This window comes from Heptranchias perlo, chromosome 6 (genome assembly GCF_035084215.1).
Source record: "Heptranchias perlo isolate sHepPer1 chromosome 6, sHepPer1.hap1, whole genome shotgun sequence".
Classification (NCBI taxonomy): Eukaryota; Metazoa; Chordata; class Chondrichthyes; order Hexanchiformes; family Hexanchidae; genus Heptranchias; species Heptranchias perlo.
The window spans coordinates 5629484-5654583 of NC_090330.1; the positions used below are offsets into that span (position 1 = coordinate 5629484).

The 25100-nt window shown below is 41.9% G+C and overlaps 1 protein-coding gene across 1 annotated transcript in view; it reads left to right on the forward strand.

Annotated features, from left to right (window-relative positions):
- acer3 (alkaline ceramidase 3) overlaps nucleotides 1-25100 on the forward strand; it is a 165869-nt gene that overhangs the window by 43573 nt on the left and 97196 nt on the right. The window contains exons 3-4 of the mRNA XM_067985669.1: nucleotides 14118-14170; nucleotides 20680-20732. Of these exons, the coding sequence (XP_067841770.1) occupies nucleotides 14118-14170; nucleotides 20680-20732 (106 nt within the window). The remainder of the gene's footprint in view (nucleotides 1-14117; nucleotides 14171-20679; nucleotides 20733-25100) is intronic.

The window sequence follows — 25100 nt, forward strand, 5'->3', positions numbered from 1 at the left end:
CTTGTGTTCAAATTTTTCCATAGCCTTGCCCCTCCCTATCTCTCTTTCCTCCTCCAGCCCTACAAACCTCAGAGAACTCTGTGTTCCTCCAATTCTGGCCTCTTTTGCATCCGTGATTTCCTTTGCCCCACTATTGGCGGCCATGCCTTCAGCTGCTTCGGCCCTAATATCTCCTTATGTAGCTGGGTGTTAAATTTTATCTGATAACGCTCCTGTGAAACGCCTTGGGACTTTTACTATGTTAAAGGTGCTATATAAATGCAAGCTGTTGTGTGCGTGGTTTATTCTCTTCTGGCCTGCACCATGTGCAGAACTAAGGAACTTTAAAGGTGTGTGTGTGTATATGCTTAAATGTTGCTTTTTTTATTTCTCATTTATTTTACAGAAGTGGTTTAAGTAGAGCAGTGATGTGCATTTCACCCCATTTATATTGCAGGGAGATGGCAACAGACAATTACCTGCAAATGGGTCATTGCTGAATGATTTTCATTTTCTGGCTTCAGGTCCTTCCTTGTTGGCTGAGAAAAGTTTCTTATGGGTCAGAAATGGGTAAATCTCACATCTGTCCTGTGTGCTCAGCCTGCCCATGACCAGAAAATGGCTATTCTCACTTTGTTGCTTCTGGAAGCACCATGGGAAACAACTTCTTTAGATGGATCTTCAGCCCCTCCCCACCATCCCCGGAGGCACTGCTGCTACTGAGTCACAACTTTCTTCGTTGGCAGCACTGCACGACAAATTCGACATTAATTCATTGGCTCAAATGACGGTGATCGCTGTGACAGACCTTTAACCACATTGCTGCAGCCTAGTGGAGTGTAGTTACGAAATGTTCTCTTCAGCAACACCGTAAATTTGGAATGACGCAATCTATAATTGTACTTGCTGGAACTTTTTAAACAGTTTAAGTAGGCGTAGTCTGAAAATTTCACCCGCCCACCCACCATTACATTTTACTGATGTATTCCTATGTAGAGTTTTTAGGTAGATGACATGTATTTTTAAAATGTTCCAATGTAATTAATTTGAAGGATTGCCCATAGACTCTGCAGCGTCCCCATAAATATCCATTTACAAAAATAGCAGCATCCTGTTGTGACTTAAAGGGAAATATTTTTTTGATGTAAGGCTGTTCTGTGATATTATTGACTGAATACCATTTTGGAATGTCTTTATTGAAAACAATAGAGGGCTTGACTTCGGGACGCTTGGAGCCAATCTGAATCGCCTGAGCAACTGGTTCAGTACTCTGCAAACTCAGCTAAAACATTGTTCCTTGGGGTCACTAGCCACAAGTTGCAGCCCCTGTTGCTTCCAGTGGAGTAACTTCAGAATGCATGGAACTGCATCCTGGTGCAGGAGGAACGGTGATGGGTCAGAGACAACGGTATAGGGCAGTGTCTGTCGGCGATGGGATAGAGGGAACGGTATAAGGCAGTGCCTGTCGGTGATGGGGCAGTGTCTGTCGGCGATGGGATAGAGGGAACGGTATAAGGCAGTGCCTGTCGGTGATGGGGCAGTGTCTGTCGACGATGGGATAGAGGGAACGGTATAAGGCAGTGCCTGTCGGTGATGGGGCAGAGAGAACGGTATAGGACAGTATCTGTAAGTTATGGCGCAGGAGGGAGTGTGGGTGATTATCTGTGGGTGACGAATGCTGACCGTTGGTGTTCCTCTTGTGGTATCAGTGATATAGTTAACCACACTGCTGGTTTCCTTTCTAAACTGATGAAAAGCTGCTGCTAAGTTTTCTGATGATCTGCCTTGATCATCATGGTTATTGTGGCCGGTGATTACCACAGTGGAGCTGGGGAGTGTGGAAAACTGAAACAGTTGTGGTTTCTAGAGCAGCATTCTTTCCTTCTGAGGCACTTGTAGTTTTATCCATCCCCTGATGGATCTCCAGTTAAGCTGCTTTTATTGAACTGCTGTTGCTGGCACCCTGACTTCAGTGCCAGTGGGGTAAAATGAACAAGGTGGTGCTGTCGCCTGTGGATCGGAGACACGTTGAAAGAGGTAGTTTCTACAGTACTTCCAGAAGCAGTATGTCTTTCTGGCTCCTGGCAAGCTCAGCACACTAATAGAGGTCATCAAATTTTTATTTTTTGCATTTACTGGCCGTATACACACTTTCCCTGGCCACTGAGGAAACTACATTGGCCCCAAATAAGGTCCCACATTACGACTTAAGAAACAATTGCATATGCACAGTTTCTTGTTCAGTCTACTACAAAACCTCCATGACAATATAAAAAGGATGGTTTGTTTCCACATCGCCAGGATCCTGCGGCGACTGCCAATTAAATGGGGGTATTTCGCATTTCAGATCTGCCTAGAGGCTGAGCTTTGTTCATTATTCTGCATCAGTAAGGGGTCCCCTTGAGACGGCAGCTGGAAGAGAGCTGCCCTGAAAGCCATGTTTGTTTTTCAGCTTTTTGGCAGTTTTCTTGGTGCGTTTAGATCATGGTCCCCCTGGATCATGTGCACTAGCAGGCGCTGGCTGTTGGAGCGTCCAAGTGAGATGTAGACTATGGAATGATGCTGTTTTTTAGATAGCCCCCATCTATGGCGTGAGGTACATCAGATTAAATTGGGGACAGTGAGGGAATCTGATTTGAAAGTTGGGTAATTACCCCAAATTCGGAGAACTAAAGTTTGAGGCTTACTTGCCCCGGTCTGCTTTCCCCGCACACCCTGAGATGCTTTTACATGGCTGTGTATAATCCAAGAAAGTGTGGCTCTGCAAATGTGCGCTCCAGGTTAACCCTGTTGTTTAATTGTGTAAATATGGAGAGCTGGCTCGCTGTTTGTACTCTTGAGTTGCTATTACGCAGTGAAACCCAGCACACCTACGGAGTCTGGCGCATGATGGCAGATGTAAAAGCAGGAGAGCACCCGTGAAGGTCACCCTACTAAAAGGGGGACCTCTTGCACGATGCTCCGTTGACGACTAAAGTTACCTTCAACGACCGATCAAGAGTGGAGTAGATACAGGCGTTGAGCCAGAGGAGTGGGCTAAGTTTTGTTTTGTTTGCAGTAGAATGCCTAGAGACAGCAAGATGGTACCAATATTTTATAGGTATTGGAATACACTTTAACTTACTCAGTGAGGAAATGTTGCTGTAATATGGTAAATCTGTCTTGGAAATGATTCTTTTTTTGCAGTTTTGTTCTCGTGGATCACTGGTTAGTTTGCTTGAGTGTGAGAGATGGGGCGATCCATTGCTGAGACAATTGGCGCCTGTTGTGTAACGTGTTGTGCTTTGGGGATGGGTGCGGATATTTGAAGAAATGGGAGAGCAAATCTCCCCTTAACCTTCTCTGTTCTAAGGAGAACAACCGCAGCTTCTCCAATCTCTCCACATAACTGAAGTTTCAAATCAACTGAGAACGTATGAACCTGTCCATTTTGAGTAAGAATTAAACCATTGCTGTACATTTAGTACATTAAGGGTGGACATTGCGGAGGTAGTGGCCATAATCTTCCAATCATCCTTAGATATGGGTGTGGTGCTCGAGGACTGGAGGATTGCAAATGTTATACCCTTGTTCAAAAAAGGGTGGAAGGATAAACCCAGCATAAGAACATAAGAAATAGGAGCAGGAGTAGGCTATCCGGCCCCTCGAGCCTGCTCCTCCATTCAACAAGATCATGGCTGGTCTTCTACTTCAACGCCATTTTCCTGCACTATCCCCATATCCCTATAACTACAGACCAGTAAGTTTAACCTTGGTGGTGGGGAAGCTTTTAGAAACAATTTTGTCCTGGATTATCAACAGTTACTTGGACAAGTGTGGATTAATTAAGGAAAGCCAGCACAGATTTGTTAAAGGCAAATCGTGTTTAACTAACTTGATTGAGTTTTTTGATGAGGTAACAGAGAGGGTCGATGAGGGCAATGTGGTTGATGTGGTGTATATGGACTTCCAAAAGGCGTTTGATAAAGTGCCGCATAATAAGCTTGTTATCAAAGTTGAAGCCCATGGAATAAAAGGGGCAGTGGCAGCGTGGACACGAAATTGACTTAAGTAACAGGAAGCAGAGAGTAGTGGTGGATGCCTGTTTTTCGGACTGAAGGAAGGTATACCGTGATGTTTCATAGCTTCATAGCAGGTACAGCACAGGAGGAAGCCATTCGGCCCATCATTCCTGTGCCGGCTCTTTGAAAGAGCTATTCATTTAGTCCCACTCCCCTGCTCTTTCCCCGTAGCCCTGTAATTTTTTCCCCTTCAGGTATTTATTCAATTCCATTTTCAAAGTTACTATTGAATCTGCTTCCACCACCGTTTCAGGCAGAGCATTCCAGATCATTACAACTCGCTGTGTTTAAAAAAAAATGTTTCCTTGTCATCCTGGCTCTTTTACCAATCACCTTAAATCTGTGTCCTCTGGTTACTGACCCTTCTGCCACTCTGAACAGTTTCTCCTTATTTAATGTATCAAAACCCTTCATGATTTTGAACACCTATCAAATCTCCCCTTAACCTTTTCTGTTCTAAGGAGAACAACTCCAGCTTCTCCAATCTCTCCACATAACTGAAGTCCATACGGGATCCTGGGCTTTATAAATAGAGACATAGACTAGAATAGCAAGGAGGTTATGATGAATCTTTATAAAACACTGGTTCGGCCACAACTGGACTATTGTGTTCAATTCTGGGCACCGCTCTTTAGGAAGGATGTGAAGGCCTTGGAGTGGGTGCAGAAAAGATTTACTGGAATAGTTCCAGGGATGAGCGACTTCGGTTACATGGATAGACTGGAAAAGCTGGGGTTGTTCTCCTTAGAGCAGAGAAGTTTGAGAGGATATTTGATAGAAGTGTTCAAAATCATGAAGGGCCTAGACAGTGTAGATAGAGAGAAACTATAACTCTTCCCATTGGTGGAAGGGTCGAGAACCAGAGGACACAGAATTAAGGTGATTGGCAAAAGAACCAAAGTCGACATGAGGAAAAGCTTTTTTACGCAGCGAGTGGTTATGATCTGGAATGCACTGCCTGAAAGGATGGTGGAGGCAGATTCAATAGTAACTTTCAAAAGGGAGTTAGATAAATACTTGAAGGGAACAAATTTACAGGGCTATGGGGAAAGAGCAGGGGAATGGGACTAATTGGATAGCTCTTTCAAAGAGCCGGCACAGGCACAACGGACCGAATGGCCTCCACCTGTGCTGTACATACTATAACTATAACGAAAGCCATTTTTATTTTGGAATGCCATCCCTTTAACATATGTTCTATTTTCACCTAAACTCAGCTAGTTAAGAGGGTGATAAGGCACTGTATTAATGAGCTCCCACTTGATATCTAAAACCATCGGCAAGGCATAGCACCAGGAGCCAGTGTAATATGGTCAGCAGTGAGGTCATTAGGCTTATTTAGTACATCGGCACTATCAGAAACATTGCACATTGATATAGTGCCAATGCGCTCCATGCCTAATACTTTGTGTGTCACATTGGCTCAGTCGGCAGTGCACTCACCCGTGTGTCAGAAGGTTGTTTATTCAAGTCCTACTTCAGGATTTGAGCACATAATCTAGGCTGATACTTTAGTGGAGTACTGAGGGAGTGGTGAATTGTGAGAAATACCGTTCTTTGGATGAGACATTAAATTGAGGCCATGTCTGCTTGTTTCAGTGGTTCAGGTGAATGTTAAAGATCCAATGGAACTATTCCAAGGAATGCAGAGGATTGCCCCAGGCCGATATTCTTCCCTTAACCAAATCACAAAGAGAAACAAAGGTCATTTATCTCAATGCAGTATTTGGGCTCTTGCTGTGCATAAAATGACTGGCACATTTGCCTATATAACAATAGTCAGTATACAAGTTATACATTGTACTCGAAGGCTTTGAGATGTTTGAGAGATAAAAATAAATGAAAACCTTTGCTCCCTCCACTTCTTTCACCATCTATAACCACCAGTACTTCACTGTGGAGTTATATAGCTCAAACTGCTCTCTGCATTCACAACACACATTCGAAGATACAAAGTCAATAATCCATCTGCTGAATGATTTTCACAGTTCAAGTGGATAGACCAAGAAAGTTCCCCACACCTGTCATTGTGCTTTAATGAAATCCTGGAGACAACAGAGTAAAATACCAACACTGTGCAGGGGCCAATGGTACAAGGTCCTAAAGCTGCATCAAGTAGATGCCAAGCAACAATATACTGTAAAGCTACAATTGGAAAGTTGGTGAAAAGCTTTAATCTGTAAGATGAAACTCTACTACACCATCACGCTACTTAATAAGCAGCATTACAATGAGGCTTTCAGAGCTCAATCTTTTTCAGCATTGCAAAAGCATTTTTAAAAAAAACACATTTGCCACCTCTTAAAGCTGTAAGATGAAGCTTTCCATCTGGTTTATTCAGCAGGTTATTCAGGGACAGTATGCTCCAGGAATAGAGGAAAAAAATATTATCTGAAGCTTGACTTATCAAGTCCCTGAAATCAGATTTCACAGCCAAATATACTGTGCTATCCAACTTAAGTAGGATTGCAATATTTCTGAAACTGCGGCCAATTTCATTGTTGTGACTAGAATTTCAGTAAATTGCAATGTTGGGTGTGTGAAATTTTCGCGCTCGGTCTATTTGAACTGTGTAAATACCCAGCAGTACAATTATGAATTTTACTCTTCCAAGCGTGGGTTGCGATTAAAAAGAAAACAACTTGCATCTATATAACGCCTTTAATGTAATTAAATGTCTCCTGGTGCTTCGTAGGGCAGCAGTAGTTCAACAGTCCACCCAGTTATCACTAAACCCAGCTTAAAATGTCATTCGTGCATTTGCTGTTTGTGAGATCTTACTGTGTGCAAATTGGTTGCAGGGTGTGCCTATGTAACAACAGTGACTGTGCTTCAAAAATGAATCCATTGGTAATAAAGCGCTTCAGGACATTGGGGATTTAGAAGTTGACCGAAAATAGACACACTATAAATTTGCAGGGCTACAGGGAAAGGGCAGGTGAGTGGGATTAGCTGGATTGCTCTTGCAGAGAGCTGGCATGGGCTCGACGGGCCAAATGGCGGCCTCATGTGCTGTAACCATTCTATGATTCTATTCTAGTCAAGAGAATGAAAGGGTCAGTGGGAGAGAAACCAACCTGAGTAATTGGCTACTGGGGAAAAGGAAACATGTATACTTGGTGAATTTTTCCCCTAATTTTCTTTTCCTTTCCTGAAGACTATGACTCCTTAGGTGCAGGTAGCCCTCTGTACATCGCAGTAGAATCTGTCCCCACCAGACACCTACACACCTGCATTGTCCAGCAGGAATTACTGGATCGTGATCAGTAGTAGGAACCCTGACTGATTTTTCTCTTTCCCACCCCTCCTTCTAGTTGTAGTTTTCCTAATGCTGCCCCAGTTGCACAAGGAAATTTTTCATCTTTTTTATTTTAAATGGCAGATCATTGTGGCTGAAGGATTGGCCTCTGACAGTGGAACCTAGGGAGCTGCAAACAAATACTCCGGCATCCCACGCGGGTGTGGAGTGGGATATACGACTGGATAAGATTTCCCAGATGCGATGGAGTGAGGTTTTGGAGGGATTTGAAGACGAGGATCTTGAAATCAATTTGCTGCGACACCGAGAGCCAGTGAATCAATTCCACCCACTTATCATCCCAGCTCATACTGGCCTCCACTGGCTCCCTATCCCTTCAATTCACTAAATTTAAAATCCTTGCTCTTGGTTACAAATTCCTCTATGACCTTGCCAAGCCTATGTCCCAACTCCCACCTTACGGTCCTCCTAAGCAATCCCCCTTCTCACTTCCCAGTGCTTCTCAATTGGTGACTGAGCTTTCAGCCTCTCGAACCTAGCCTCTGGAACAACTTCCCTAACCTTATTGCCTTGTGGCTTATTTTTCAGCCTTTGAAAACCTCTATACAACTTATCGTATTAGCCATATATTCAGTCAACTCCTAAATCCCCAATGTCCTGAAGCGCTTTATTACCAATGGATTCATTTTTGAAGCACAGTCACTGTTTTTACATAGGCACACCCAGCAACCAATTTGCGCACAGCAAATGCACGAATGACCTTTTTAATCTGGGTTTGGTGGTGATAACTGAGGATGGAATGTTGAACTACTGCTGCCCTACGAAGCACCATGAGACATTTAAATACGTTGAAGGCGTTATATAGATGCAAGTTGTTTTCTTTTTAATCGCAACCCACGCTTGGAAGAGTAAAATTCATAATTGTACTGCTGGGTATTTACACAGTTCAAATAGACCGAGCTCGCAAATTTCACACACCCAACATTGCAATTTACTGAAATTCTAGTCACAATGAAATTGGCTGCAGTTTTAGAAATATTGTAATCCTGCTTCCATGTTGGATAGCACAGTATGTGTGTCTGTGAAATCTGATTTCAGGGACTTGATAACTCTGGCTTCAGATAATTTTTTTCTCTATTCCTGGAGCATACTGTCCCTGAATAACCTGCTGAATAAACCAGATGGAAAGCTTCATCTTCCAGCCTTAAAAGAATGCAAATGCTTTTTTAAAAAAAATGCTTTTGCAATGCTGAGAAAGATTGAGCTCTGAAAGCCTCATTGTAATGCTGCTTATTAAGTAGTGTGATGGTGTAGTAGAGTTTCATCTTACAGATTAAAGCTTTTCACCAACTTTCCAATTGTAGCTTTACAGTATATTGTTGCTTGGCATCTACTTGATGCAGCTTTAGGACTCTGTTTCATTGGCCCCAGCACAGTTGTTGGTATTTTACTCTGTTGTCTCCAGGATTTCATTAAAGCACAATGACAGGTGTGGGGAACTTTCTTGGTCTATCCACTTGAACTGTGAAAATCATTCAGCAGATGGATTATTGACTTTGTATCTTCGAATTTGTGTTGTGAATGCAGAGAGCAGTTTGAGCTATATAACTCCACAGTGAAGTACTGGTGGTTATAGGCACAGGTATTGGTGGTGATAGAAGTGGAGGGAGCAATTTGAGATGATGAATTAAGTCCGTGCAAAGGTTTTCATTTATTTTTTATCTCTCAAACATCTCAAAGCCTTCGAGTACAATGTATAACTTGTATACTGACTATTGTTATATAGGCAAATGTGCCAGTCATTTTATGCACAGCAAGAGCCCAAATACTGCATTGAGATAAATGACCTTTGTTTCTCTTTGTGATTTGGTTAAGGGAAGAATATCGGCCTGGGGCAATCCTCTGCATTCCTTGGAATAGTTCCATTGGATCTTTAACATTCACCTGAACCACTGAAACAAGCAGACATGGCCTCAATTTAATGTCTCATCCAAAGAACGGTATTTCTCACAATTCACCACTCCCTCAGTACTCCACTAAAGTATCAGCCTAGATTATGTGCTCAAATCCTGAAGTAGGACTTGAATGAACAACCTTCTGACACACGGGTGAGTGCACTGCCGACTGAGCCAATGTGACACACAATAAAGTATTAGGCATGGAGCGCATTGGCACTATATCAATGTGCAATGTTTCTGATAGTGCCGACGTACTAAATAAGCCTAATGACCTCACTGCTGACCATATTACACTGGCTCTTGGTGCTATGCCTTGCTGATGGTTTTAGATATCAAGTGGGAGCTCATTAATACAGTGCCTTATCACCCTCTTAACTAGCTGAGTTTAGGTGAATATAGAACATATGTTAAATGGATGGCATTCCAAAATAAAAATGGCTTTTGTTATAGTTATAGTATGTACAGCACAGGTGGAGGCCATTCGGTCCGTTGTGCCTGTGCCGGCTCTTTGAAAGAGCTATCCAATTAGTCCCATTCCACTGCTCTTTCCCCATAGCCCTGTAAATTTTTTCTTCAAGTATTTATCTAACTCCCTTTTGAAAGTTACTATTGAATCTGCCTCCACCATCCTTTCAGGCAGTGCATTCCAGATGATTACAACTCGCTATGTAAAAAAAAAATGTATCCTCATGTCAGCTCTGTCTCTTATGCCGATCACCTTAAATCTGTGACCCCTGGTTACTGACCCTTCTGTTACTGGCAACAGTTTCTCCTTAATTACTCTATCAAAACCGTTCATGATTTTGAACACCTCTATCAAATCTCCCCTTAACATTCTCTGTTCTAAGGAGAACAACCCCAGCTTCTTCAAACTCTCCACATAACATAAGTCCCTCATCCCTGGTAACATTCTAGTAAATCTCTTTGCACCCTCTCTAAGGACTTGACATTCTTCCTAAAGTGCAGTGCCCAAAATTGAACATAATACTCCAGCTGAGGCCTAACCAGTGTTTTTGTACTCTGTTTCTGTTAATAAAGCCCAGGATCCCATATGCTTTTTTAACAGCCTTCTCGACTTGTCCTGGCACCAATGGGACATAAAAGATCCCCTGGTGCTATTCAAAGAGGAGCAGGGGAGTTCTCCCCAGTGTCCTGGCCGACATTTATCCCTCAATCAATGTCACTAAAACCGATTATCTGGTCATTTGTCTCATTGCTGTTTGTGAGACTTTGCTGTGTGCAAATTGGATGCCGCATTTCCCACATTATAACAGTGACTACACCTCAAAAGTACTTCATTGGCTGTAATGTGCCTTGGGACGTCCTGAGGACGTGAAAGGCGCTATATAATTTGCAAGTCCATTCGTTCTTTGGTTGCAGATTAAAAACGTGATAGCACAAATAGCGTGTGTTAATTTTGCCTCTGTTTCTCTCAATCCAGCATTTTGCAGTTACACACATTTCTCTTAAGCCTGTTCGAAAGCCTTTACTGGATTGGCGTGGCTGCTAGGACATGCCTCACGGAAGCGTTTGGATGATGTACTCCCCCGCTGGGGATTGACTAAACCCCAATTAGTACCTTCCCACAACTGTGGGATTAGGGACTCATCGTGTATGCAGCAAAATATTGAATTTATGAAATCCTAGGGTAATGGAGGGTACTCTTCCTAGAAATTACAGTACCCAAGGAGGTCATTCAGCCTGTGGTGGTGCGAGCTCTTCAACTGGTGCTATCAATTTTAATGCCATTTTCCTACCCTTTCCTTATATACTTCTATATTCTTTTTCAAATGTGTATTCAATTCCCTATTAAATGTTATAGTTTCTACCTCAACAGCTACTTGTGGTAAACTCTGTGTGTGGAAAAATAATTATGATTTCCCCGCATTCTTCTAGTGATAATTGAACCCGTGCCCCCTTGTTAGACACAATACTCGAGTATTGTGGCCGAACCAGTGATTTATAAAGGTTCAACATGACTTCCTTGCTTTTGTATTCTGTCTCTATTAATAAAGCCCAGGATCCCATATGCTCTTTTAACCGCTTTCTCAACTTGCCCTCCTACCTGGAAAGATTTGTGCACATATACCCCCGGGTGTCTCTGTTCCTCACCTCCTTTTAGAATTGTACCATTTAATTTACATTGCCTCTCCTTGTTCTACCGATTTATCAACCAATGGGAACAGTCTTTTACCATGTACCATGTACCATTCTAAAATGATCTGGCATTGAGGCTTGTAAGGCCCCTATGATTACCTCGTTTATGGAGCAGTAAGTGGCATGTTATTCTGCTAACGGGTATTATCTGGAAGAAGTTCACTGTTTTGGCTTCTTGTATTCAATCGGGAAACTTAAATGGGACAAGGAGTGGGCCGTTCAGCCCCTCGAGCCTGCTCTGTGATGGTCCACCGGGACGTGGCGGGGTATTGGGACGTGGGTGGAGGCGCTGATTAGCAGGGGGCGAGATTGGTGGCCGGCAGCGGTCTGTGGTTTTAATGTGGGGATGGGAGGAGGACGACTCCTCCCGGCTCCACAATCAGGTCAGTATTTTTTTTACAACCTGAACTTTCTGGTGGACTTTCCCGTCTACCTACTATAACCTTTGACTCCCTTGTTAATCAGGAATCTATCTAACTCAGCCTTAAAAATATTCGATGACCCTGCCTTCACTGCTCTCTGGCGAAGGGAGTGCTACAGACTCACGACCCTCAGAGAAAAAATTTCTCCTCATCTCCGTCTTAAATGAGAGGCCCCTTATTTTTAATCTGTGTCCCCTAGTTCTAATCTCTCCCACATGGAGAAACATCCTCTCAGCATCTACCCCTTCTAGTCCCCTCAGGATCTTATATGTTTCAATAAGATCACCTCTCATTCTTCTAAACTCCAGTGTACACAGGCCCAACTTGTCCAACCTTTCCTCATAAGATAACCCCCTCATCCCAGGATCAGCTGAGTGAACCTTCTCTGAACCGCCTCCAAAGCAATTATGTCCTTTCTTAAATAAGGAGACCAAAACTGCACACACTATTCTAGATGTGGTCTCACCAAGTATGAGTGAAAAGTTCTCGCTGCTGGTATAGGGAAGAGGGTGAGAGGAGAAGTGTTCTGGCTCATTAGGATAGTTGGCCTGGCTTTTGCACATCTGCCAAAAACTCCCAAAGCACAGAGCCTCATTCGAAAGTGGCTATGTAACATAAATGGGTAATTAGAATGAAACAGAGAGTTAATTCAAACAATTTAGAAGTTGCAATAGAATAGCCTATATTATGATTTTAGTCAGGAAGTAGGTTAATAGATGGTTGGGTAATTGGTATTTTTAATGTGTGGGGGGAGGTGCAGAGGATAGCATGTGGTTTTACTGAAATATAGTTGTCGAAAGTGCCAGCTCAGCGTTTTGCTGTACGCTGCCTGAGCAAACTCTAAGCGTGTGAGTGTGCGTGTATAAATGTTGGGGGCGGGGGTCATGTACAGAGAAGAATGAGACTTGGCAAGCTGCTCACCCTGATGATGAGCCCCAGTATCCCCTGCCAAATAGCTACTGGCACAAATTCAGGGTTTAGTACTGGGGGGGAGCTTGAGCTTAGGAAAAAGTTTTTTCATGGAAAAGGCTCTTGGGATACTTTGCCAACCATTGCTTTTGAAACCAGGACATTTAAGAGGGAATTAAATAAACGATTTAAGAAAAATTAAAAGGTACAAAACATTTTTACATTTTTTAAAAAGTGAACGGGAAAAGAGCAGGGAAAGAGCTCAGAATAGATGGCTCCAGTGTAGGAGCTTGCATAGGCACAGTGGGCTGAAAAGCCTCCTTTTGTGCCAAAATCTCTGATTCTTAATAATTTGAAACCATTAATTAAATGATTGTGTGTGGGGGGGGGGGGTCGATGGGGGCACCTACAAATCCTGACTTGCTCCCAGGGACCCCCTGTTTATAATGCCATGCTCCCAGGGACCCCCTGCAACTAGTGATACATTTTTAGGCACCCCCTGTCCCAACTTCTGAAAGACAGTGTCAGCTACCCAAAGGAAAACTGCTTTTAGTGGAGGAAACATTTTTGTTATCAACATGCAATAACAGAAATAATGTATGTCAAGGGAGAGTTTTTAATTTGTTCCCACGTGCTTTTGCCCACGTTTGCATTTTTCATCAATCCGCGTGCACAAATTTAATAACCTCGAAGTTTCCTCAAGTTAAAGTGCTCAAACTCTAGCCAGCCCAAGAAATGTGCACCATTTTCTCAGCCCATGTTTGCCTGGTGGCGGGTGTGCACTATTTGCTTAAAGCTGCTCTTCCCTTCCTTTTCAGATTAGTTCCTCTTTTTGCACCAGTACAGGTATCTGCCATTGCTAAGAGATTGAGGAGAGTGGTTAGGAGAAACTTCCTTCTGCAGTGTTGGAGCTTGGAATGCTTTGCCCCAGGGAGTGGTTGAGGCAACCGATGCATTTGTGCTACAAGGAGGGAGTGGGCTAGTCAGATTAGTAGCAGAGAGCTGACACAGACATGGTGGGCTGAATGGCCGCCTTCTGTGCTGTAAACTTCAGTGGTTGCATGGTACTGTGGCAGATAACAGCATTATTTTAAAACACCGATTTTTTTTTTTCTTAAACTGAAACACGGAAAAGTCTCTTTGAATTTAGCAAAGTTAAAAAGGGCTAAAACTAAAGCTTAAGTATAATGTCAAAGGTGCAGAATTACAGAATTTTCCAACATTGATGCGTAAAATGTGAAGTTATTTATTTTATACAAGCTGCGGGGCAATTTACTATCTTTTATGCAGCCTTTGTTATAAATGAATACTGAGCTTTGTCTATTTAAACCAAGGTTCTCCCCATCTTTTAATCTTTGTTTTTTTGTTTCAGCTGTGGGAATAGGGTCCTGGTGCTTCCACATGACACTGAAGTATGAAATGCAGGTGAGCAACCTTGTAACCACACAGATTGTATGGGCCAGATTTTGTTGGAGGCACGGCGTGCCTGTTAGTTTTAGACTTACAATTGCACGCATAGGTTTTAAATCATTTTTGCCCACAGAGTTGCTGGATGTGCGAGCTGATAATGGTGCAGCGAGGACAACCGGGCATCTGGGACCTTGGTGCACATTGGCAAGCAACTGTATCTCATTAATCAATGAGATTAAAGGGTTGAGAAATATACAATGGGAGGACTGAGAAGGGAGGGTAAATTAGAGTGGGTGAATTCAATGTCAAATCAGGTACAGAAAGGGGAAGAGAGAGAAAAAAGAGACAAGAAAAGCAAGAAAAAAAAATTAAATTTAAAATTTGACATTTTTAAAATCTCTTAAAACAATTCACAACCTGAAGGAATGAGACTCCACATTTATAATTGTTTACTTTCTGGGAAAGAGGTTGATTGGCAGTCATTAACAATTATGTTTAAAGGATACTTATGCTGAAAATTACTAGACTTAACTTTCTGTGGTGAGTTGAATGGGCAATTAACGTGCAAATGAAGCAACTTCATGAAAATCACAGGGAGGTTAAGGGCGAGATGCTGTTTTCATGAAACTAACGGCTCAGCGGCGGAAATCAGCCAGCAACTTGTGGCGCTTCGCAATTCATGGGGTATCTCTTCCTCGCCACAAGTTGCTGCCCGATTTACGCATTAATAACGACTTGCTTCATTCAGACGCCGTTATTTCTTCAGCAAAATCTGGCCCACTAACTCTTTGTTTAATCCATTCATTTAAGTTTTGGTTTCTTGACAGCCTTTCAGGGCTGGTTTACATTTCAGTGATATTCTTGTTCTACATACATAAGACACCGTAACATTCTTCCCCTTGAATTTTAACATCAAAATCTAATCTCCAGATCCAATTGCAAGGACCTAGCTCTTTGACATCTGAACCCGTTAATTGGATCATCATGTAATTTAGGACTCGAGTGTCCATTGTCCTTTTATTTAAAAATCATAGCCATCCTATGTGCCCTTTATAGACAGGGTTTCCTCAGGTGGCAAGGTTGCATTGGCGCATTTGTTATCGGGTCTGCCTATGGGACCATGGTTGGATTAAGAGTTCGTTGCTGGACCTCCCCAAACATCGGGAGATCCACAGCCAGATTGATATGGTCAGAAATGCAACTTTGTGTTAACTGTGCATCTATGATGTTCCTTCAACCGTCTATGCCCGAAGCTCTGGAAATCCCTCCCCAAACCTCTTCTCTCCACCTCTCCTTAAAACCTATCTCTTCGACCAAGCTTTTGGTCACCTGTCCAAATATCTCCTCCTTGACTTGGTGTCAATTTTTGTCTGATAACGCTCCTGTGTAGCGTCTTGGGGCATTTTACTACGCCAAAGGCGCGATGTAAATGCAAGTTGTTGTTGTTTGAAAGCACCACAAACATGCACGGTTTGCACATAAACAGTAGCATTGAAATCAAGTTTGTGACTCGGGGGCAACAATGCATGCATGAATCTTACATGCACGAATGCTTGTTGTTGCTGAAGCCCTTTACAATATAAATAGGGTAGGTTCAGCAGAGCAGTAACAATACTAAACTGCTTCCAGTGTAAATGATTGTGATGTGAAAGGGTGTATACAATACACTGACTTAAGCCAGCCAAAGACCGAAACATTGCAAGAGTGGTTTAGAATCTAGCCCTGTTGTACGTGCAGGTGGTTTACGCCTCCCTCCAATAAACAGTGCAACTTTCCATTCAGATCCCTTGATTATTGTGAGATTTTCTTTTATGCATATCAGCAGTTATTGTTGTGAGGGGGTTTCTGTGAAACAGTGAATTGAAAGAATTTTTTTTAAAAAGAAAAGTAAATTTGAGTAATGTTGTGATCTCGATCTGCATATAATTGAGAAAAAAAGATGGCTATTGCTGAATAAATGGAACAAATGCCTTTAAGGATACAGATTCATGGATAAGTATAAGGATGCAATATTGTGAAATGGATATTATGCATGGGACAACACTTTCCTGGAAGAGAGCTAAGGGGCAGTTTCATGCATTGTAATTGTAGCATTTACAATGTGTATACCAGTTGGCTTACTCAACTTTTGCAGTTTTCATGTCCGATAGTTTTCTGGGAAAATAAAATCCACGTGAAAGTTTGTATGCTGTAATGTCCAATTTTACAGTTTTGACAAGGGTATTACTGTGACACTGTAAACAATGATAGAGAAAGTTGTGCAATTCTGTTCCGCCATTAGAATTGCCTCAGTTTAATTGAAGCTGTAGATTCCCTTCCATATGCCATTTGCCATTTTATTTTGTTTTGATAGCTTTCTCCTCTTTGTTTTCCTCCTCTCATAGCTCTGATAAGGTTCCACAGGCCCACTCACTGTCTAGTACCTTGCTGAAGTGGCCATTCTTTATAGCGGTCCCTGGTTTCATCATCAGTCTCTGTCGATTTAGCTTAACAGAGTCAGGACAGCAGCTGGGACGCTGCAGCTAGCTTCGGTGTCCCTGTGTTATGGGGGGGAATGAAAATTCGGCCAGGGTTCCTGCTCCTGATTGCTTTCCGGTCATTGGAGGAACTCAATTCTAAGATATCGGAAGACTGGAGGAGGTTATAGAGATAGGGAGGGGGGCGAGGCCATGGAAGGATTTGAAAACAAGGATGAGAATTTTAGAATTGAGGCATTGCTGGACCCGGAGCCAATGTAGGTCAATGAGCACATGGGTGATGGGTGAACGGGACTTGATGTGAGGTAGGATACGGGCAGCAGAGTTATGGAGGCTCTGCTGTGATGTACCCACATCCCCCATCTGGTTGAAGAGCATGCTGGCACTCGCTGTCCAGCTTGCACATGAAGAATGTACTGGCACTCATGCCGTGGCACTTTCTGGAAAGTTAGAAAATATTTTTTTTTTAAAGATTAAAATATAGTAGTGCATCTGGTTCAAATGCATGCATTGTTCTGGCATTGAAAAAGGAACGGGATGGTTGCCAGCTGAAACTGCAAGCATGAACTTGTAGGCTGTATTTGGGCTGAAGAATGCAATTGAATTGCACAGCAGTTTCATTTCATTAATCATCTCGACGAGAAGTGACATGCCGTTTCTGTACTTGCAGAATTGATGTAGATGAAAGGGAGCGCAGTGTGTAATACGGTTACTAGGTGTGTCAGGAGCGGAAGATATTAATAGCTAATTGCCATCCACTTTAGTTATTGAGTGTATCTTCTTTGAGATAACTTTTTCATTTGTTTCTCTCCTGGATGCTAGGTGAAATGCTCCTTTGAGTCACATGAATTTGAACTAAATTGCTTTTGTACTCATGATGGTCAGTGTTATGTCAGTTTGTGTTAGAGGGAAAAAGCATTCTTGACAAATCAGTATCGCACTTGCATTGATTTTACTTTATTCCCTCTGCCATTGTAAATTTTTGGAGGTAGGTTCTATCCTTTCATGTACTAGCCACCATTTCCTGTCTAAGAGGGTAGGTAGGTGACTTATTCCAAGTCCCTGCCATGTGGCTGACCAAAGCAGGAGACAAACCTGAATTTATATAGCGCCTTACACATCCTAAATGCGTCTCAAAGTGCTTCATAGCCAATTAATTACTTGCTAAGTGCAGTGTCTGTTGTAATGTAGGGAAACGCAGCAGCCAATTTGCACACAGCAAATGAGATAAATTGCCAGTTAATTTGTTTCATTGATGTGGGTTGAAAGATAAATATTGGTCATGACTCCGGGATAACTCCTTGCTCTTCTTCAAATAGTGCCATGGGATCTTTAACATCCATCTGAGCAGGCATGTGGGGCCTCGATTTCACATTTCTTCTGAAGGATGCTAGCCCTGACAGTACCGCGCTCCCTCAGTAAAATAGGGAATGACGAGAAAGGCTGTGACGGATACAGGGGTTGGAAGGGTCACTCGTCACTTGGCAAGATTTTTCTTGAACTTTTAAGAGTGTGCTGCAGGGAACCTTCCCAGATACTGGAGCAATATTCAAGTTTGGATTTTGTATAGAGTGCTATGCTAAGAAGTAATTGTATGTCTGAAAAGCAGTTATCTTTGTCATGGAACGGTGACTATATTTACATAGTTAAAATGTTTTAAAAATCATCAATCTGTTTTGATTTTTTTTAAAAAGAAAATGAATGCACGAGAATCATTATTTTATTGGTGAAGTTTTTTGCTGTAGGCGGCTTAACCACATCTCTTTCTGAACTTCAACCTTCCTTGCTTTGCTTGTGCGAGTATCAAAAGAGAATACAGATAGTCATTTTTTTTCCTGCACTTCCTGCAGATTTATTTTTGAATGATGCACATTACCATTAATTTCAGTCCAGTGACCATAATTGGCTTGTTCATTGTTAGCATACCTGTGTAAATTCCGCTGTAATTGACTGTAAGTTAATGGATGAATGACAGTGAATTATTTTAAAGGAATCTTTCAATTAAGAAGTTCTCATGATTTTATAAGAATGAAGCTTTTGCACTTGATAAATGTAATCCAGAAATTTGAATTGCTGTCAGATTTTGTACAGATAGTCATTATTTATGTACTGAATTAGACTTTTTAAAATGTACGTTCTTCCTTTTCCTTCTCTCCTCCCCTTGCTGAGATGCCTTTCCACAGGCGGCGGCAGCAGCAGCAGCCCTCTGGTAGTTCATGCAAGTGTGTGAGGCTGGACTGTGAGCGTTGGCAGGCTATTTGAATTCTGAGAGCACCACCAGTTCAATCCTGACCCTGACATGAGTCTGTAGCAAGAGTAACAGGACAGTAATCAGGAATAGAAACCCTGGCTGACTTTCCATTCCCCGTTTAGCTCAGGAGCAAATAGACCAATCCAGCTGACATTAACTATCGTAATCAGGCCTGGCACCATTTGGCCTGGTAATTACTAGTTGGTGCATTTACCCACTGAGCTAGGATAATGAGTGTGCAACAGAATATTTTTTGAGCAAGTTGCTCTTGGCTCTTGCAGGAATTGAGTCTACTTGATAGATTTCTATACGGAGACAGAGCCATCTATTCATTGGATTTTTTTTTTTGAAATTTCATGAAATGAGGGCCTCTCATTGACTTGGACATCCTTCGTTAAATGGGCCTACTTTCTTAACAAATAAATTGTTATACATCAAAAATCAAGGAGTAAACCAAGTTTCAGACACGTCCTGCATCCCTTTCCAATGTACCCTTTCACCATCGCTCTCTGATTTTAACCCTTCCCACACAATCATCCAATTTACCCCACTTTCCACATCCCATTCCTTTAATGTGGCAAAGGAGATGGGGAGCAGGCGCATGATAACACCATCACCTCCAAGCTTCCCCCCCCCCCCACCCCCCAAATCCCTCACCATCCTGATTTGGACACATATCGGCCATTTCTTCATCGTCACTGGGTCAAAATCCTGGCACTCCCTACCTAACAACACTGCGGGAGCACCTTCACCACAAAGTCTGCAGAGGTTTAAGAAGACGGCCCACCACCAACATCTCAAGAGCAACTATGGGATGGGCAATAAATGCCGGCATTGCCAGTGATGCCCAAATCCCAAGATTGAATGAAAGGAAATTGTGACTATGAATGCTGAGTCTCTGGTTTGGTGGTGGAGCTTGTCAAGCAGCTAGAAGTGATACTTGTAACTCATTGAGGATTGCATCCATAAAGAAGAGAGGAAAATGTGGGGGAAAGGCTCCTTAAAGAGAAGGCCTTAAAATCAATTTTTATATATTTTTAAAGTGAAACAGATTTGTTTTGAACACGTTTTTTTAAAGAAAAAACATTGTCTTTCAATATGATCACTTTAATACCTTTTCGGTGCTGACTGTGGTCTTCATTACCCCTCCTCCTTCTCCTCCTCTTTAAGATTTAAAGAGTTGTTTGGAAAGGTTGACTCGTGAGTATAAACCCACAGATCAAAACCAGGTATTTTAGATAGAAATACAATATCAACAATTTCCAAAGTTATTCCCCAGACCGTGAAAATTTGACTGTATCGGCTGGAATATTGTACTATTCTTCAAAAATACCTGCAAGATGTTCGAAAAGAAGTCTCAATGAAGGAATAAAAATAGCGATTCTGTATTGCAGGTCACTGTTTACCTCGACCCTTTAAATCTCTGCTTCTGCCCCAAAGTGCACACCCTGAGCACAGGATAACCAGCAGTTGTATTTGCTGCTCAAATCCTACATCACCATGAGAAATTCCAGGAAAAGTATGTAAGCTAATTGTGTGGCATTTTTAAAAAAAAGTTACAAATGCAAGCCAATTAAGAAAAAAGTCTTTTGTTCCCATTGGCGACTTCTGTGGGAACTGTTTCACTAATATTAGAAATATAATAGAACGGCTAATTAGTGTTGTAAATGCCTTCAGGCTGTTCTAGCATATTTTTTATGGGGATTATATTTCATGTGGAGATTACATCGGATACGCTCTGTGTCACTAGTAAAACTCATTCTATTTTTTCTTTCTTTTTAATCTCTTTGTCCTAGTTATTGGATGAACTTCCCATGATCTACAGCTGCTGTATCTTTGTCTACTGCCTGTGAGTACATGTCTAGTATTGGATTTTCATCAGCGTTGAGAACTATTGGTGGCATTTAGATTTTCTAATGCATGCCTTGTTATGCATCACTCGCGTTCTTAAAGGAACATCCAGAACGGCAGAACCGTGAAAAGGAAATCTAGTTAAAATGCAATCGCCTAATGTTCTCCACTCCCCTTTCCTGTTGCATTAACTGCTTCTGTTCCCATAACCTTATGTTTCAGGTGTATCCAAGCCACAAAGGTATTGGGCGTAATCTTATGTTGCACAATTTCTTAGCTATGTTTTCTCATTTGTACTGGGAGGATGATGGTGCTGTGAAGTGTTACAGACTGCTTTATCTTTCAATCCACTGTTCTTTGATAAAATTGTTAAAATACAAGTCATGCAATAAGTGTGTATGTTAAAGTGTGTGCATATGTATATATGAAGGAGATCTTGAAACATTTGCCTGAGGAAGGAGAAAATCTCCGAAAGCTTGTGAATTTAAAATAAAATTGCTGGACTATAACTTGGTGTTGTAAAATTGTTTACAATTGTCAACCCCAGTCCATCACCGGCATCTCCACATTATGTATATCTAGATATTGCTATTGATATCTCTCTCGATATCTACCTATATGTACATAAACAGGCAACAACTATGTTTTGCCTGCAACGTATTCATTGAAAGAGGAAGGAGTATTTAGGCACTTTCTTTTCAAAGTACTACCTCATTGCATATTCAGATATTATAAAGAAAGAAAGACTTGCATTTATATAGCTCCTTTTGCAACCTCAGGGCATCCCAAAGCGCTTTACAGTCAATCAGAATTCTTACAGAATTGGCAGCCAATTTTGCACACAACAAGATCCCACAAACAGCAATGTGATAATGACCAGACAATCTTTTTTTAAATGAGGGATAAATATTGTGCAGGACACTGGGGAGAGCTCTCCTGCTCCTCTTCGAAATAGAGCCTTGAGCTCTTTTACATCCACCTGAGGGGGCAGATGGGGCCTCGGTTTAACGTCTCATCTGAAAGACTGCAACAGAAATATTTACTTCTCCTTAAAATGTAAGATTTTCACCTTTCTTGGAGATCTACCGCTTCTGATATCTCTCTCACTGCTACACTGCCCTGGCGACCTCATTGACTAATAGCAGCTCCAGTGAAAGCAAAGGGAGCCACAACTCCAAACCAGCCTAAGAGCCAAATCTAGAGTCAGGAAAGCAGATTTTTTTTTTAATAAAATTTTCTGTGGCACTTTGTTTTGAATGCAAACTAAGCAGCTGGGAGGTTCAGGAGTGGAGCACTACAGCACCACAAATTGTGACAGGCCGTCATTTTGTTCACATTCTTTATAACTGTTATATAGTAATTTTCAATGTTAAGTGTGACCCAAAATTGTGACACAGGAAGTAAGTTTTGAGGGACAGGAAATGTGTTCCATATGCAACATTTTTTAATCTAATAGGAGTCAACTTCCCTTGGTGGTGTGCACATTGAGTAAAGATCAAGTGTAGTCTTCGCTGAAGTGTGGTTAGAGGACGGGGACATCTGGAGCAGGGCACACAGATGTAACTCAGTCCCCGTTTTAAAGTCTGTTTTTATTGTTATATAATACTTTGATATTATTTAGAGCAAAACTTAGGTTAGTTTGGTAAGCAGTTTCTCTGCAGTACAGGCTGAGAAGCTGGGAGAGGCAAAACTGAGGTGCTACAGTGCCACTACTGGCAGGAGAATGTAATTACAGCGTGACAAGTTTACATGGGCAGTTGCCATTATAAATGTGGGCATAGTGGGGAAAAATTGACACAAAAGTATGATGAAAACACTAAGCAGAAAGTGCATGCATATGTGAGTATATCATAGATATTTGTATTGGGTCAGTACTTAAGTTTCAAAAACCTTTTCCATGGATCTTTTTCCCCATTAGCAGGAATCAAGGTTCTCATTGGCGGCAGTAAATAAATGGATTAGATAGAATTTTTGGGGGAGAGGGGGATTAGTTTTTATTCACTTAGTTGCAATCAACTGTACTTGTAACAGTGTTGACTGTATGTTTGACCGGGCATGCTAAAGCCTCAAATGTCCAAACCGACCTATCTTTGTCATTTTTCCTCGCTGAGGGCCAGCAGGTTACCCGTTCCGCATCGCTTGCTAATGTCTCTGATCTTTGTTAAAACCTTCTTTTCTCTTCCTCGGCAATGCAGTGATTTGCCAGTGTTACAATGTGCACCTCCCCCAGGTACCTCGCTGTACGCGGAACCATAAACTCCGAATGCGTCCCTCCAGGTGTCAGCTTTTCATGGTGGCGCACGTATTGCTACACCTGCGAATCAAAGACAAGTGACCAAAGTCTGGGACACAATCATGTACAGCGCTATGAATATTCAAATAATGTAATGTTTTCATTTACATGTTTCTAATGAGTTTCACAAATATAAAAGAAGGAAGTTTCAGTCTGAAATTTAAAAAAAAAGAAAATGCTGGAAAACACTCAGCAGGTCAGGCAGCATCTGTGGATAGAGAAACAGAGTTAACATTTCAGGTCGAAGACCTTTCATCAGTTCTGCTCAGTGTTTTCCAGCATTTCCGTAAGTTTCTGTCTGGTATGTGTTTAATTTGTTCTCTTTCTCGTTTTTCAATCAGATAGATCAGCCACTTATTTGTACATATTTTAATCCTTAAAATATGCAGCATTAAAATACAATAAAGTATTAATCTCTCTGACTTAAAAGAGTGGGGGGGAGGTAGTGAAAAAAACAATTTTTTTTATGCAGCGAGTTATGATCTGGAATGCACTGCCTGAAAGGATGGTGGAAGCAGATCGGGTGGATGCGGTAAGGATGTTCCCAAGCATGGGTGAAACTAGAACTAGGGGGCATAATCTTAGAATATGGGGCTGCTCTTTCAAAACTGAGATGAGGAGAAACTTCTTCACTCAGAGGGTAGTAGGTCTGTGGAATTTGCTGCCCCAGGAAGCTGTGGAAGCTACATCATTAAATAAATTTAAAACAGAAATAGACAGTTTCCTAGAAGTAAAGGGAATTAGGGGTTACGGGGAGCGGGCAGGAAATTGGACATGAATTTAGATTTGAGGTTAGGATCAGATCAGCCATGATCTTATTGAATGGCGGAGCAGGCTCGAGGGGCCGATTGGCCTACTCCTGCTCCTATTTCTTATGTTATGTAACTTTCAAAGGGGAATTGGATAAATACTTGAAAAGGAAAAAATTGCTGGGCTATGGGGAAAGAGCAGGGGAGTGGGACTAATTGGATAGCTCTCTGGGTTTGAATGTGTTTTTACACATGAAAGATTGACCTGTTCATATCTGCGATGCAACTGTCAATATTCAGAATCTGGGAATTTAACTGGGAAATTGGGCACTCTGAGCTTTGTCCCACTTCCAAAGTGGGTCGTAGCGGCAGAGAGGCAGCAAAATAAAGTTAAGTTGCTACAAATTCTGGCCTGCCGTAGATACCTTCTCTGGTTGAGTGTCATCAGTCGCTACTGTAAGCAGATCCCACAGCTCTTGCGTTCTGGCGTAGACTCACATTTCTCAATATCTATTTTTTTTTATGCAATAGTGTAACCGTGGGCATGTAACGACACATCCCCTTGACATACACACTGGATATCGTGTTTTTTGCACACGCGCTGACACGCTGATTCAATCTTTCAACAGGTGTACTGTTCACACTTTAGTGAGAAGAGGCGAGAATAAAAAATTAAGGTGTTTTACTTCTCAGGCAACAAGTAAACCTACAGAATAACAGTTACGATTGGACTCATATTATTGAATCAGTACAACTTGTCTTTAGGTAACAATACAAAATAATGAACATGCTATGCTTCCACACATCAGTCAAGTCATCTTGCTTGACTTAAGCCAAATATTTTCTAACTACCCTCCAGCATTCTAACCTTCTGAGTCTGGGTGAAAATCCTTCCTAGCAGCATTCTATTTAAAAACCTGACTGTCAGCGTTTGTTTCTGTCCCTACTTTGTTCTGTTTTCACAAGCAGAGGGAGAATCTTATGTCATAAGAACATAAGAAATAGGAGCAGGAGTAGGCCATCCGGCCCCTCGAGCCTGCTCCGCCATTCAACAAGATCATGGCTGATCTTCTGCCTCAATGCCATTTTCCTGCACCATCCCTATACCCCTTGATGCCTTTAATATCTAGAAATCTATTGATCTCTGTTTTGGATGTATTCAATGACTGAGCCTCCACAGCCCTCTGGGGCAGAGAATTCTAAAGATTCACCACCCTCCGAGTGAAGAAATTTCTCCTCATCTCAGTCCTTAATGGCCTACCCCTTATTCTGAGATTGTGACCCCTGGTTCTAGACTCCCCAGCCAGGGGAAACATCCTGCTTG